Source organism: Rattus norvegicus, chromosome 17, assembly GCF_036323735.1.
Source record: "Rattus norvegicus strain BN/NHsdMcwi chromosome 17, GRCr8, whole genome shotgun sequence".
Lineage (NCBI taxonomy): Eukaryota > Metazoa > Chordata > Mammalia > Rodentia > Muridae > Rattus > Rattus norvegicus.
In genome coordinates, this window is record NC_086035.1 from 30,875,756 (window position 1) to 30,892,524 (window position 16,769).

The 16,769-nt window shown below is 45.8% G+C and overlaps 1 protein-coding gene and 1 long non-coding RNA gene across 6 annotated transcripts in view; one reads left to right on the plus strand and one right to left on the minus strand.

The window, feature by feature from the left end:
• The window catches only part of Slc22a23 (solute carrier family 22, member 23), a 165,695-nt gene that overhangs the window by 126,311 nt on the left and 22,615 nt on the right, over positions 1–16,769 (plus strand). For all 5 annotated transcript variants that reach the window (XR_010058929.1, NM_022624.1, XM_006253845.5 and 2 more), the window contains one exon: positions 13,977–14,104. Coding sequence is in view for 4 of the 5 variants with exons in the window: in NM_022624.1 (NP_072146.1) it covers positions 13,977–14,104 (128 nt within the window). In the remaining variant the exon portion in view is untranslated. The remainder of the gene's footprint in view (positions 1–13,976; positions 14,105–16,769) is intronic.
• Positions 10,478–14,027, minus strand: LOC134482704 (uncharacterized). The gene is made up of 4 exons (XR_010059146.1): positions 13,890–14,027; positions 13,121–13,191; positions 12,471–12,542; positions 10,478–12,003 (listed from the first exon to the last, which is right to left on the minus strand). It is a non-coding gene; the product is annotated as an uncharacterized LOC134482704 (long non-coding RNA).

The following is a 16,769-nucleotide window of genomic DNA, read 5'->3' on the forward strand; positions in this document are numbered from 1 at the left end:
TTAAGGTATAGCCTCTGGATTGGTTAATTTGTATGTAAAGCATGAAGTTGAGCCTTTTAGAATGAGGTGACCCTTGACAGAGCTGGGTAGGGTGCTCCAAGGATGAGCAAGGCCTCCACACTTCCAGATGCTGGCAAGTTAAAAGGCATGCTTAACATACAGCCAGCCCTTCTATACAAGTGCAGGACAAGGCCACCAGGACAAGGTAGCATCAGTAGTGTGACCTGATAGGGATTTGGCAAAGACTTTCCTGAGTGCAGGTGCCCTTTGGTGATTAGAAGGTCTGTGACACAAGGGAGTGGGAGTTAGCGAGGAATGATTTCTGCCCCACCCCCACCCCTAGTGAGCCTGAGAATCAAAGGCAAAGTGAGCTGCTTCTGGATGCTCACAGCTCATTTCACCTTTGGGTGAGGCAGAAGCAGCTGACATTTCCCTGTGGGCTGGAGATGAAGGAAATGCTGCAGAAGACAGGTGATGTGGAGTGCAGAGAAGCAAGGGTGAACTTGCTTGTATGTGGGCACCCCGGGGTACTGCACAGTGGCACTTAAGCACTTTGCCATGAAGCAGTTACAGAAGAGACTGTACCTGTGAGTGGGTGCAGTCAACGGTGAGGGAAGGTATCCACAGCCTCTGTGCACCCCGTCTCGGTGCCAAGTAGAAATTCCTCTTTAGTCATTTGCTTAGTCACTCATTAGCCCTTAGGAAAGGGCCGCACAACTTAGTCCGAATCCAGAAGAAAGTTGTATTGACCCATCCTTCCCTGGGTTAACCCTCCCAGCCTCACCGTACACAAATGAATGAGAATGAAAGTCAAGATCTAGAACACCTGAGGGCAGAAGAATAAGAGGAATTCTGCCAGGTGAAGCAGGAAGATAGGTGGGGGGTGATGGAAGGGTGAAACGGAAGTTAAGAATGAGCTACAAGGGTAGGAAAGGCACCTCCCCCAGCTGGCCACAGCTGGCCGCAGCCAACTGGCAGGGTAACAGCTCCTCGGTAAGAGTTCCCATGCACGACACAATCTTGCCCTGTATTCTTATTGCTGTATCAAGGTCTATGTTACATGACGATGGCTACAAGTGTGGAAGACCAAGAAGGTAGTAGGAAGGGCAGGGAGTAGGAGTTTTCCTGGTTGGGACTTACTGCTGAGGAGTGGCGGAAAGGAGAGGAAAAGGCTGGAGTTTTGTGGAGGAGCCACAGGAAGCAGGGACGGTACATGCCATCCCTGTGGTTGTGTGCATGCCATCCTCTCAGTCACAGTGAAAATGACAGTCCAGAAGGCATGGCAGACCTGGGGATGCAGACACTCACACATCTGCTGTGTACTATTTATGCTGGTGAACATCTATGTGCCAACTCAATGAGAACCTGTGAAAGATGTGTGTGTGCTCTCTCTTCTTCAAACCGTGTTTCCTAGGTATCTGGGCTGTCATCATAAACAAGGCAGACACAGCCCTGTCCTCACAAACCAGCCGGGCAAGGAAAGAAACCCAGACTTAATATTTATATCCCAAAGCAGTCTAGAGTGTGTGGATTTCAGTGTGCCTTAACATTTCATGGACATGCTTTCTCCAAAATCAGCTGCAAGCTTCCTCCTGGGGAGGCAGCAGAGTGATTCAGTTTTGCCTGGGAAAAAAAAAACAGAATCAAAAAAGCTTCCCAGGAACCTGGGGAAATGGTTCAGTGGGTGAAGCATGTACCACTCAAGGGTAAGGACCCAGAGTTTGGCTCCCTGCCACCTGTGTGAATGCTGGTGCAGTAGCCTACCTGTAATCCCAGCATGGGAAGGTGAGGGAGACGTTAGGAACAGAAGGGATCCCCAAAGCAAGCTGGCTAGATAGACTGAGTCAGCAAGCTCTGGGCAACCACAAAAGACCCCTGAAGTCAACCTTACACCTCTACATGCATGTGCACCTGCACATATATCCATACATATCCATACATGCATAAACATACATGAAGTGTTCCAGGGCTGCAGGTGAGTCCTGAGGTCAGAGGAGAAGTCCTGTGCCAAGAAAAAGAGCAGGGCTCTTGCATGGGCCATATGGACCTGGTGCCCTTTAGTACAGAGCTTAAAGGGTGTGCTAAGGTGCCTTCAGTTGGATGAGTCCAACCCCATTCACAAACCACGATCTGAAGTTCTATATCGAGAAACAGATGCTGTCCCTGAGGGGTAAGTGAGCACCAACAGCCAGTTCCCTTCCACTGCTGACACAGGCATCACCTTGGTCGTCTCAGATATCCAGCATCAGAGATATTCCCAAAAGTGCTTGCAGGAAGAGACAAGAGCTTGGGCTTGGATCTAACCACCTTACCCGAGCTGTGGAACTACAAACTCATGTGGCTTATTCTGGAAACTCCCATCCTGGCTGAGTTCCCGTTGCCTGGGCTGGGTTACCTGCCTTGCTTACCTGACAACCCCATCAGCAGCTACAGGTTGTCTTGCTCTCAGAGAAGTTTCTGTCCCTGGCCTGATACCCCCTGCAGGGGAGCAATAGGGGTGGCTTTCTTGCACTCCGCCAAGGCTCTTCATCGGGGACCTGTTGGGAACTATCCTCAGCTTGGTTTCACCCACCATGAGTGCCCTGTGTAAAGACATGTCGCAGATGTGTGAAGATGGTGAATTATTAACTACACCTTGTCGAGCTGGAATTTCATCCTGATGAGAGCTGTGCAACCATCACAATCATTAGAAGCACAGGGGATGACACTGAGAGGAGAGGAAGCCTGATGGGAAATAACAGGAAACAAAGGAAAGTGTAACATCTGGGAATAAGTGCTTAGGCCAGTTCTCCAGGTGAGACAGGAAGGCCTGTGACAGTGGAAGGAGCTGCAGAACTAGCACCAAGGGAGGTGGTGAAGAGAAAGCCTAGGAACAAGTGCCGGTGCCAAAAAGATTTTAATGTTTACATGTCTCCAGAGAAATACTATAAAAACATATAAATGGTCTCAGGCTAGATAGGTCCAGCTAAAAAATGCAAACAATTCCATTATATATAAAGATAGTAAAGTCACTGAAAACATTTTTAATGGAATCATATTGATTTTTATAATTTTTTGAATTTATGTTTTTGTGGGGCAGGTCGTTTGTTTTTGAAATAGAGTCTTGCTATATTACCCAAGCTGGCCTCAGACTCCTGAGCTCAAAGAGTTCTAAATCACTGAAGTGGTCAGTCTGCATCACTACCCAGCTGAAGGCTGCTCTGTGGAAGCCAGACTAAGTACTCATGTCCCTGTGTGACATCAATCTTCCCAAGAACTCCTGAAGCTGTCACTATGATAGCTTCCCAAGCAGACAGAGGACCTGAGGCACACAGATACTCCACAGCTTGCCAGAGGTGCTTTGGCTGCTAGCTCAACTCAACCCATGACGTGATGCCCCTTAGGCCCAAAAAGTCCGTGAGCCACCAAAGGTAACATAAACCTGGCACAGAACTTGTCTCTCGTTCTGGAAGATTCCATGATCCCTCTAACAATGATAAAAACCATTTCTTTAATTCATAAGGGTATTGCTGCCTATTCTAACAGGGGCACAATCAAAGTGTGTGAAATGGATTACTTGTGCTGCTTAAAAATGAGTTTACAAGATGTGTGAGTGGATCCGTCTGCTTTTCTCTCCTAAGCGTGAGGAGTGCAACATGATCTTCCATCAAAAATGATTTTATTTTGAAATATCGCATTATACAAGGAGATTCAATCACAGATAAAACACGGTCACAGGGTTCTCAGAACACATGGAACTCATCTGTGTTAACAATTACAGGGGAAAGGGTCTCCCTCACAGGAAGAGGAAGAAGTGAGTCACAGATGCTACAGTCTCTGGGAACATGACTAAGTATACAACAGTCCTTTCACAAGCTTCAGTGACCATTTCACAGCTGATTTGGAGGGGCATGCCTTCAATCCCAGCATGCGAGAGGCAGAGGCAGGTGGAGCTCTATGAGTTCAAGGCCAACATGGTCTACAGAGTGCTTAAGACAACCAGGGCTCCACCAGTAAACCATGCCTCAAAGAAAAAATTAAGGAGGGAAAAGAAAAGGCTTTAAATCCTTCTTAGCAAAAATAAATAAATAAATAAATAAATCCTTCTTTCTCAGTGCTCAGTGGCTAAGAGCACTGACTGCTCTTCCAGAGGACCCCAGCACCCACCTGACAGTTCACAGCTATCTGTAACTCCAAGATCTGACACTCTCACACAGACATATACATGTAATCAAAATACCAATGTACATAAAATAAAAATAAATTATTAAAAAATTCTTCTTATCCCTACACTCTCTAGACAATAATGAAGCATCATGTAATACTAGCAAAAGTATACTGGTGGAGAGGGGTTTATTTTCCTCAGTGCCTCTTATGTCCCAACGCAAGTCTACTAACTGCTCCCAAACCTATGCTCACAGAAACATCCCTAATTTAATGCAACGGAACATGTTTATACATTCACACACACACACACACACACACACACAGAGAGAGAGAGAGAGAGAGAGAGAGAGAGAGAGAGAGAGAGAGAGAGGAAAGAGAGTGTAATGGGGAGGAAATATGATCAAAGTATATATGTGCATGTTTATGTAATTGTGAGAGAAGTAATTAAAAATGCAGACCTAGAAATTCAAGTGGCAGTGCATATTTCAATCACGAAAGTTGAATGAGCAGTTAAAAGTAAGCTGGAAATGTCTCAGCTGCTTGTCGGAACTTGCTGATCACACTGGATGTTAGGAGCCCTTTGGTAAGAAGCTTCTTCAGAGTACAGTTATGTACACTGCCATGAATCCCAGCATTTACACATGTGTTTACAAGCAGAGGTAGGGAGCCTCTGTCATCCCCAGGACAAGGACATGCTCCACAAATCCATCTCACTGCCCTACCCCAGCAGCTGGGTCTATGGGAGGCCATCTTGAGGGATGTAAACCAGGCAGAGGGCAGTCAGGGTGAGCATGTCTGAGCTGTCAGTGCCTGGCTCAAGTCAGGTAGATGATCTCGGGAAACAGGCGTCAGATGCTAAATGACTGCGGCACTGGCAGCTAGCTGGTCAAAGTCCATACAGATGGACAGAATGAGGTTTAGGGGACCTGTGAGACCAGTACCAAGGCAGTTTTGTCTCTCTCAGGCATTGGGACTGGCTAACTCGAATCAGGATGACTTTCCGTGGGGACTGGGAGAGGTGTGCACAGTGATGATGAGGCATCTGCTATGTGTGAGGACAAATCAGGGCCAGTAGGAGGCTCCCACATGACCAATGGATACTGTAGCCAAGGTATCTGTCTGCCAACCTGATGGGCATAGGATTGGAGCCTAGGCTTAGGCCAGAAGATGGTCCCCCTAACAGCTGTTTGGCCCATCCACAGAAAGCTGCAAGCAAGATGCCAGTAAAATTCCAATTAGAGGCAGAAGTGGCAAATCCATCTCCTCTGCCTCTCTCCCTCCTCACTCCCTCCCCCATCCCTTTCCTGGTAATTAAACCTAGAGTTTTGTCCACATTAAGGGAGCACTCAACCACTGAGGGACTCACACCGGATCCATAGTTTTAGACAAGGTCTTGCTAAATTATCCATCCTGGCCAGGAACTCACTACGCCAATCCAAACTAGCCTTGAGCTTGCATTCATCCTGCCCTGGCCTGGCAAGTGCTGAGATTACAGGCCTGCACCACTTCGCCTGTCAGAACACCACATTTTCCTTATCTCGTGCAAACGGTGTACAGCATTGCCCCTTTCATGCCCCACGTGCCTTCTGATTCCTATGCCCTGATAATCACTTCCACGGATACATTTTCCAAAGGAGGAGGAGTGAGAAACTGGAGAATATTAACTTGGTTCGAGGGGGGATGAGCACTGGCTGCGTGCAAGGTCACAGATTATAGGTGTGTCCGTAGGGGAGCTGGATCCCAGATCTTTACCTGCTGAAAACACGAGCAGAGTAACATTTAGGGCTATGTCAATTCCTATGCATGCAGGGTTGGTCCACTGTAAAAACACTAATATCAAAGACTTCATGTGCCCTGCCTGAGCCTGCAGCACTCTGAAAATGCTGTACACTGTGTGGCCTGAGCCCATAGAACTATGCCTCTCTGTGCACAGTATGGCTGAGCCTATAGCCCTGCGAGGATGCTGTACACCAAGTGGCCTGAGGCTGGATCAGCACTATGAGAATGCTATGCACTCTGCAGCATAACTTTACCTTTCAAAGGTGACTTTTAGCCCCAAATCTCAGCAGATAACATGGATCTGGCTTGCCTAGGTTTCTGTGGCATTCTACTGATGTCATTTCACAGATTCAGGGAAATTGAGATCCAGATGAATAAAGGACTCACTTAACACCACAGCAACTTTCTGATGTATTTCTAATATCGTTTTATGGGATTGTGGGGCCTCAGTTTGTGAAGAGCACTGGACACTTTTAGATAGCTTCCAATTGTGTTTAATTCCATTCAGGCCTTGGAGTTTGCTGCCGTTTCTTCGTTTTCTTTGGGGACTCTATAGAATTTTTTTTTAAAAAGATTTTATTTATCTTTATGTGCATGGGTGTTTTGCCTCAATGTATCGCTGTACATCACATGCATGCAGTGCCCATAGAGGCCAGAAGAGGATGCTGGATCTCCTGGAAATGGAGTTACGCATGGTTGTTAGCCACCATGTGGGTGCTGGGAGCTGAACCCTGGTCCTCAGGAAGAGCGCTCTTAACCTCTGAGCCATCTTGCCAGCCCCTCTAGAATTTTTTAGCTGCCCTATACTTGATCATACCCAGGGAATTAACAACTAGAGCTGGAGTCGTCTCTTTGAATCAGAAGTGCCCCAAGCTCCTCCTACACTCACTCACATATGCACATATAGAAGGTCATCTCCCTGCAGTTTTATTGACCTTGTGTCCTCTCTGGGTTCCACCTTGTGTCCTTCCTGTGAACCTGCTTGGGAGAAGTTCCACACTGGGCTGGGACATAGCTCATTGGTGCAGTGTGTGTTTTTAGTATGCTTTCCTTCCCAACAGAATAACTTCTTGTAGCCCAAAGTGTGGCTCTTTGTCCTTATGACTCTAACTGCTCCATACATGTTTATTCTGTGAATGATGTCACTGTTGAATCACAGGCAGGAAGGTGTGTTTGTGTACCTGGGTATCACCCTAAAACTAAATCCTTCACAAAACAAATAAAGGAAAGACTCAAGGATACAACTAATTTAATAAAGTGTTAGCAGTTTTATTTCCTTTCTGTACTTTATGAGTAAAAGTCCTAGTACAGCGGATTAAACAGGACACGCTTGCTTTTGACTCAGAGAACCAACTGCCCAACTGGCTTTTTACAGAGTGCATGTTTAATGAACTCTCAAAAAAAAGCAGCCCAAGTCACTGTTGAAATCAGTGTGGGGTTCTTAAAAAGCTACCCATGCATAACTATTATCTCTCCTGGGTATGTACACTAGAAAGACTGATCAATGAGCACAGACATGCACACCCATGGTTACAGTAGCACTGTTCACAATAGCAAGGTATGGAGTCGGCCTAGGTGCCCACCAACGGGTGGACCTATAAAGAATGTGCTTGTGTATATACACAATGGAGTGTTAGCCATTAAAAGAATGAAGATATGACATTTGCAAAAATGTTGATAAAACTGGAAGTCATCATGATAAGTGAACTAAGCCAGACTCAGAAAGGTGACATGTGTATTTTCTCTCCTATGAAGATTCAGGAATAAGTACGTCAGGCATTCAAACAGAAAGAAACTCCCTGGGAAAAGAACTGAGGTGTGAGAAGGGGGATGAGGAGTGTGATAAAATGTATGATGTATATTAAGGAAAGCATTACAGTGAAATCCGTTCTTTTATATAGTGATATATTGATAAACAAAAAAGGCTATCTAGATAGGAAGCTTGGTGGTGTTAGATTCACTGGACAAGAAAACAGTTTACAGCCTTTAAATCTTAACAGCAAATGACCAGCCTTACACTATGCACCAGGTTTTAAAATTTTAATCAGTTGTATATATATGTGTGTGTATATATATATGTAAATTACAAAACTTCCCTTCAAAACTCTGAAAAACCAGAAAAGCTCTAATTATTACTTTATTATCAGACAACCCCAAATTCTGTTTATGTTCTTTCAAGTTACCGTATTTCATCTCAGACTTGAGACGTGTGAACCACGTGGACTCCTTCAGAGACACTGTGCTTCTTTGAATCAACTCAAGACATAAAAATATAAAGAAGTCATTTGCAAACATCCAAACTGCTCACGTTTCATGTAGAATACTGGTGACAAGTTAGGAAAAGCTCCCAGCACCAAAAAAGAATCAAAATAGAACAGCGAACTCAAGCACAGATTATTCAAATTAATTGCTTTACGGTTTAATTTCAAAGAGTAGCTTTCGCACCTGCTGCATGGCAGCCCCAGCAGTAAGGGACAGGGCGGGGCTTAATTGACTTGTCTTCTTTATTCCCTATTCTAGTAGTCCCAGAAGGGTCTCACCTGTGAAAGTGGCAGAAAGTGCCAGCGCATTTGAGCACACATCTCTCTTCATTCCGATTTCCATTAAGACCAGTGCTTATTGCTTCATTCTATCTGGCAAATATTTTTAGCATTACCATAAGGTCTCTCTGCACTGACTGTGATGTCCACCCTTACCATAGGGTCTTTCTGCACTGACTGTAATGTCCAGCCTCCTCTCTGCATGAGAAAGATGCCTTTACTCTATCCCAAAATTCTCTCACTTCTCTCCTGGGCCTGATGCTGACACTCGGGTAGAGGAGAAGGAAACTTGATCCTTGTACTGAATTTTAACTGCTGATTTCACTGGACAATTGCACAGCTAATGACTGCAATGTACAACTGACGTGGGAAGGGCCAAGCAGACCTGGGCTTAGCTCGACTGCACACCAGGAAGGAGAGGAGCATGGGAACATGAGTTAGGAACCTGTTCTTACAGTCAAATCCTTAGTCACCATGTTCTGCCATACACATGCTGAGGTGAGCACAGGAAGAGGTTGCCTAAGCTGCATGCTCCCATTCAGCTTAAAGAAACAGCAAGGGAGCGAGTGGTGTGTGCTCTGTAATCCCAGCTCTCAGGAGGCTGAGGCAGAAGGGTTTCTCTGAGTTCTAGTCAAGCATGGGCAGAGAGAAAGGAAAAGAGGAGGGAGGGACAGAGAAACAGAAGGCAGACCTACCAGGAAAAGCATTTTATATCTTGATACAGTAGTATCATTTAGAAAGAGCTCCACATAAAATGTCTATATAAAGCTTTAGGACCACACTGCACTGCTCCCGTTTAGTGCAGGATCTTTCTAAAACATATTTATCATGCTTTTAAGAAATTACAGAGCTGTAGAGATGACTGGTGGTTAAAAGCACTTGCTGCTCTTACAGAAGGTACATGTTCAGTTCCAGTTTCCATATTAGGTAACTCACAACAGGTTGTGGCTCCAGTTGCAGGGTATCTGATACCCTCTGGCCTCCACAGGCACCTGCATGTACATGATGCAATTAAACTCACACAGGCAAATACATACACATAAGTACCAAATAAATCATTTAAAAAAATTTTTTTTGGTTCTTTTTTTCGGAGCTGGGGACCGAACCCAGGGCCTTGCGCTTCCTAGGTAAGCGCTCTACCACTGAGCTAAATCCCCAGCCCCTCATTTTAAAATTTTATGACTCTAGATGTGTGTGTGTGTGTGTGTGAGGGTGTGTGTGTGTGTGTGTGTAGTGTGTGTGTAGTGTGTGTGTGTGTAGTGTGTGTGTGTGTAGTGTGTGTGTAGTGTGTGTGTGTAGTGTGTGTGTAGTGTGTGTGTAGTGTGTGTGTGTGTAGTGTGTGTGTAGTGTGTGTGTGTGTAGTGTGTGTATGTGTAGTGTGTGTGTGTTGGTGTGTGTGTGTAGTGTGTGTGTGTTGGTGTGTGTGTGTGAGGGTGTGTGTGTGTGTAGTGTGTGTGTAGTGTGTGTGTGTAGTGTGTGTGTGTTGGTGTGTGTGTGTGTTGTGTTGGTGTGTGTGTGTGTAGTGTGTGTGTAGTGTGTGTGTGTGTGTAGTGTGTGTGTGTTGGTGTGTGTGTAGTGTGTGTGTGTAGTGTGTGTGTGTAGCGTGTGTGTGTTGGTGTGTGTGTGTGGTGTGTGTGTAGTGTGTGTGTATAGCGTGTGTGTAGTGTGTGTGTGTGTGTGAGGGTGTGTGTGTGTGTAGTGTGTGTGTAGTATGTGTGTGTGTAGTGTGTGTGTGTTGGTGTGTGTGTGTAGTGTGTGTGTGTAGTGTGTGTGTGCGTGTAGTGTGTATGTAGTGTGTGTGTAGTGTGTGTGTAGTTTGTGTGTAGTGTGTGTGTTGGTGTGTGTGTGTGTGTAGCGTGTGTGTAGCGTGTGTGTGTTGGTGTGTGTGTGTAGTGTGTGTGTAGTGTGTGTGTATAGCGTGTGTGTAGTGTGTGTGTGTGTGAGGGTGTGTGTGTGTAGTGTGTGTGTAGTATGTGTGTGTGTAGTGTGTGTGTGTTGGTGTGTGTGTGTAGTGTGTGTGTGTAGTGTGTGTGTGCGTGTAGTGTGTATGTAGTGTGTGTGTAGTGTGTGTGTAGTTTGTGTGTAGTGTGTGTGTTGGTGTGTGTGTGTGTGTAGTGTGTGTGTGTGTGTGTGTGTAGCGTGTGTGTAGTGTGTGCGTTGGTGTGTTCCATAGCAAACAGGTGGAAGTCAGAAGACAACAAGCAGGAGCTGATTCAATCCTTCCACCATGCGGGTCATGAGGATAGGACTCAGGTGCTCGGTCTTGGCTAGCGTCTTCCTGAGCCACCCTCATGTAAATGTGCACCATATAAAAAGATTTCTGAAGGCCAAGTTCCAAGACTTATCTGTGCTAGCATTGGTGCCTAACAGCATGTCAGTACTAGAGCAGGGAAGAAAGGTTTAGGTCATTGGCCACAGGGACACATGCCAAACAGAAATCCCTACCTGGCACTGAAGTTGTTTTGCCACTTTGCTGCTCTTGGGCACTACCAAGCTCCTGTGTCAAGACAGCAGGATAATATCAGAGGCACTTGTTGTGTAGGAAGCTCCTGTGATGACCAGAAGTAGTTGGACTGCCTCTGCACTCTGCCACCTTTCCCAGTGGTGGCTGTTGGCCCTCTCTGCTCCCCACAGCCTAGACCAGCATGGATCCTCTCCTGGAATTCCCTGCTGTGAGTCAGGCCTGCAGCTCTTTCATGAAGAGCTGATCACACAACCTGCATGCCACCCAATCAGAGATCCTTTTACTTACTTACATTCCATGGCCTTTTAAGCATGAGGTACACTGGGCAGATGTGGCTTTCATCTGCTTTGTTTTGTTTTATTATTTTTTGGTTGAAATATTCCATATCTCTGAGTTTCAGAGATATGTTCTTCCCGGGTCCCAAGCTGTGGCCAGGTTTGGTTTGGTTTGAATTCTTGAGACAGGGTCTCACTCTATATTGCAAGCAGGCCTGAAGCTCACTAGGTAGACCAATAGCCTTAAATTCAAAGCAATTCTCCCCATCTCAGCATTCTGAGTACTAAAATTATAGTAGTGAGCCTCCATGCCTAGCTCTGTCTGGGCTCTTAAACTTTAGAACGACATTACATCATACGTGTATCCTGAGAAAATTCCATCAAGTTTCCACCACGTTCCAAACTGAAACAGGCGTCTGGGTCTTCTCATGAGCAACAGCTCGGTTGTTTATGGCTCTGCATATATCTTAAAACCTGTGTTCAGAACACACATTGCAGGCCTTCTGTAATGCCTGGGAGACCCTGGTAAGGACAGGACTTCCCCAACATCAGCTGTCCAGATGGTTTGGCTTGCTGCTTTGCTGTGTCTGAGGTTAAGGGAGTAAGTTCCAATTCATCCAATCTGCCATTTGATGACTGCGTGTCCTCAGCTCTTAGCTATCCCCCGCCTGAACTTTTCCAGCTGTCCAATGAGTAATAGCAGTACGGCCTCATCAGAAGCTTGGCCTGGAAATTGGTAGGACAGTCAGTGCCTGCCGTCACCAGTCTGCTGATGGAAGGTGGTTTGCAGGTTTACCCGCTGTGGAAGACAATTGTATGGCTGTTGTGAGTTCACACGTGTGTCCTGAGAGAGTGCAGCCTTGAATTCCCTTCACCCTAGTCCTGTGGCTGCTGGTCCTTATATTCCACATCATCAGTACCTCCGTATCCATACCAGGTCCTTCCTCACTTCTCTCCCTCCCCGCCTCCTCCCTGTTCATCTGTCTCTGCCCATTTCAAACCCAACCTGTTTTACCACCGTGCAGCTCCACAAATTTAGTATACCACTTCACACCCCGATACCCTCCCTTTGGGCCCTGTCCCTACACACAGCACTCAGCAAGCTGAAATGAACCAGCACTCGCTCATTTTCTAAAACAGCTGTAGGAGCACTGTGCTTCTCCTTCCAGTGCCAGCCATTGCCTTCCTCGGTTGCCCTGCTCTATCCTAAGTCATACATGCAGAGTTTAGTCCATGTCACTCATTGAATGTGTATGTATACTTTACCTTCTTTGTCATATTTATAGCAGTTTCCCTCCATAAGGCTTAAGATCAGGAGCATATCCATCAAATATGGACCTAGAGTGATAATATTCAGTTCACATCAGAAACAAACAAACAAACAAACAAAAAACCCAACTTGGGGGCTGGAGAGATGGCTCAGCGGTTAAGAGCACCCGATTGCTCTTCCAGAGGTTCTGAGTTCAATTCCCAGCAACCACATGGTGGCTCACAACCATCTGTAAAGAGATCTGATGTCCTCTTCTGGTGTATCTGAAGACAGCTACAGTGTACTTATATATAATAAATGAATAAATAAATCTTTAGAAAAAAAAACCCAACTTGGTGCCCACAAGAGTCTGAGCTCATGAGGGGCCCACACCCATTCTTTCAACCATAGGATCATCATGCTGTAATCCAAACCTACAAGCTTGGCGATCCTCAAATATCCTTAGGTAGAATATTGACTCACAGCTCTCAGTTCAACTATTCAGACCCGCTAGGGGTAGCAATGCTAGGGCTAACGAAGATGGCTACTCTGGATAATGCAGTGTCCCAGTATCGATTTGAAAGCCACTGGCCTCGTCTACTGACTCTGCCTGTGGCTCTGAAGCCTGGGACAAGAGGAATAATCTTCTCCTGAGGGTCATGCATACCCTGGGTCCATCGCTGTTGTCCTGTGAAATTCTGCGAACAAAGATGGCCGCTTTGTGTGCACAACATGGACCTTGATTTGAAGAAAATGATCATACTCAAACACCATTGACATAGGATTTGATTCCCTGCCATGAAATTAGTGTCCATAAATACTGGTGTAAATGAAGTTACTTTGACACCACCCCCAGTGTTGTATGTTTTAGGGTTTTACAGACAGTCTATAAAGGACCTTGCGCTGTCAGATTAGCAAAGGGAAGAGATGACCCTAACAACAATCACTAGAGTCAAACACAGATGTGGCTACACTGACACCAACAGTAAACTGAAGGTTTTAAATCCATATATTGAGGAAAAACTGACCGTGTATGATGTACACTCAATAAATTAAGAAAAGACACGTCTCCCAAACAAATCAGCAACATGGAATTTAAACCGCGGGCATTGGTGTTTGTTCTACTATTCCATTATAAAGAAAAGATCTGATTTTTAACACGTCACATTTTGCTGATGGCATTTTTGGGTGTTTTCATTTGTTCTAATTTTGTTAACCAAAATTAATTTTTAATAAATAAAGACCAATAAACATTCATTTTGATTACTTTTTTAAATGCCTACAATTTGAAATAATTTTGTTATAGCTTTTCATTTGGGAATGGAGGAACCGACATTCTGATCATAGCAGTATCCACTTTTTCCAGCTGCTGGGTCCATTCAAAGATTCTCCTGAGCTGGCAAGGCAGGGGACTGGTCATTATGGTAATATCTTACCAGAGTCCATCCTGACTTTCTGGATAACTCATGACTGAAGCAGAGCAGAGTGCAAGCCATTCAGCTGTTCCCCTTGTGTCTTTGAAGGATTTTCCCTGAGTCTCTCCGATGGCTGATGGCTACCCAGCAGTTTGAGTCGGCAAAGAAGTTGATCCTGTACCTTACACAGAAGAATTGTGTGAGCCCTGAGAGCGATATCAAGGGAGTGATGCCAGGTAAATACAATGCACTAGTCTGGGAGCCCGAGGGTAAGTATGATGCTCTGGCCAGGGAACCTGAAGGATGTTTTTGTCCTGAATAACTGTCCTGGCTAATGTTTGGTCTATACTCCTGTGTCTGTGTGGTTTGCAAAGGTTTGGAAAGGTAACAGTAGCTGCTATAATCTGGGAGTGAAAATAAACTGAAGTTCTCTCCACTTTGTGGGAGCTGGTTTCTTTCATAATCAAGTCGAACACGGTATCATGTTCCTTGCAGCCCATACAAAGCCAGAAGCAGGATGCGAGTTGGGTGCACACCTGATCTTTATCAGCTCTATTGGCTTTGTGGAGCCCAGTGCCTCCTTTCCCTGAGTGCCTACCAGGTTTAAAGCCTTGGCTCAGGGTTCAGATGGTTTGAGTGACCTCTCTTCTTGAGCATGATCTTCAAAGGGCTGCCATTGTCTATTTATGGCCGTGACCTATTTGTTGGTCAAGGGAAGAAATGGAAGTATGAACTATTTTTGTGCTGTGGTTCAGATCCATAGAATTCTTGTGAATCAGGGCATCAGCAGAAGCTAAGTGGGGCTTTCAAGCTAGGAACCTGTAAATGGCACCAGGAAGTTCTTCACAGCCAGGTTTCTGAATCCTCCCTGACATGCCAAGATCCTGACCTTGTAGATCTGAAAGAAACCCTAGGAACGTCACTATTACTGAGCTCTGAAAGAGACTCTAATGCAAGGGACCTAGAGAGTCCCTTTGGAAAACAGCAGCCTTCCGTGTTAACCTGAAGACCTGTATGCTTTGTAAAATCCCCTAGGAATGTAATGTATAGTGTGTGTGGAGGGGGGTAGGGAGAGGTAGGGAGAGAGGATGGAAGAATGAATGACTTGACTGTAATGAAAATCATTTGATGACCATTCGTTCATTCATGACAAAGACATTTATTAAGCACCTGTTAGCACTCAACACTATGGAGAACAGCTGGAAGCTGAAGGAGTTCACAGATGGGGTACATACAGAGAGGAGGTCCTCAATGCACACTTAACAGGAGGGGAAAGTGCTAAAGAGGAAAGGTGGAGGGTGAAGGCTGCAGTCAAAGTGACTACAGAAGCCTGGCTTTCAGACAAGTGTGCCATGCGGGAGAAGTGCCCTGCTGGTCCCCATTTCACTGGAGAGGGTGTGAGCCTCCTCAATCTTGAAAGCTCTTGGCATCCTTGGCTTCTTACGGGACAAAGATGTGGGGGCACAACAAGGGCAGCATAACCTATCTTTCCCTGTGCCCAGGACACACCTCTGAGTCACAACTGCTTGCTAGGTGAGATGTGATTTACCAAGTCCTTTAGCTCAGGCAGGAAAAGTCTGGTCAACCAAAAGCTCTGAATTCCCTGGAATGAAGGATGCAAGCCATGGCTGGTCTTCTTGAAGAGTACTGAATGCTGGCTTTTCAGAGGGCCATCCTAGGCCCCCTTTCTCAGTAGCAGTGCCAGTAAACAAGACAATATATGACATTTATGTGCCACTCCCCTTCCAAGTGATGTACAAAGATCAACTCATTCATAATGTTGCATCTTATATGTGGTATGCACATGGACACCTTTCTTCAAAGCCGTGCATCACAAGGGATGCTACGGTGCTCCTCGTCTACAGATGAGGAAACCACGGCACAGATGACTGGGCTGCTTTACCAGAGATCAGTTACCTAAGTACTAGTGGAATGGAGTCGAACCCGGAAGTCGCACTGAAGTGGCTTTACTGGCCACTGAGAAGGGGGTGAGGACCCTGAGACATGTGGGAAAGGATGCTGTCAAGGAACTTTTTTGGGCCAGGATGGCCTGGTTTGGACTGTCACATAGCTTCCGTGCAGCAAGCTTCCGTTCTCAAGTCTTATTGTACGTTTGTTGCTGGCCTCCTAATTAAATCGCCACCCTCCTCTTCTTTCAGATTAAAATATTATCTGGGAAAGGCGTGTTTTCTCAATCTTAATGACACCGATTCATGTCCCTATTTTTGGAAAGTGATATTAGCTTACCTCTGCTCCTGTTGCTTTGCTTGTGAGTTTGTTTGGTGTTTACTTCTCTTCTGTGTCCCAGGCTGGGGCCGGACAAGAGGTGATTTGAACCCCTTGGTGACTAACAAAGAGGAGAAAGGCTTCACTCTTAACCAGGATGTGTCATCATTAGTGTAGTCCCTGTGGGACGCTTATTCACCCTGGCTCTCTATGCCCCACCCCACTGTCAGATGGGTTTAGACAACAGTGTGCAAAACTGTCCAGCACTTGGAGTAAGTCTATCTTCTCTGGAACTTCCAACTTCCTGAGCTCAGAATTGCTTCTCCACCATAATCATCAAGTTCCTGGGCTCCTCTTACCCAGCCTCTTCTCAGCCATACTCACTGCTCTGCCCTCCCCTCCTCCACCAGCAGCCCAGGAACAAATACAGTCACTTCATCACCTGCTCAGGGCCTCAAGGAAGACCCCACTTACATATAGATTTAGAAACCCTACCTAATGTCTACCTCCCCCAGGCCTCTGGTCTGTGTTGGACCCCCATGTTCTTCCTCCCCATAGACCTCACCTCAGAAAAGTCCCATTCTCTCAGACCCATTCTCCCATCCTCCAGGCTAGCTCCTCAAGTCCAGCTCAGCCGGGATACTCTAAACACCCTGGTCTCAGCTGCAAACAGGA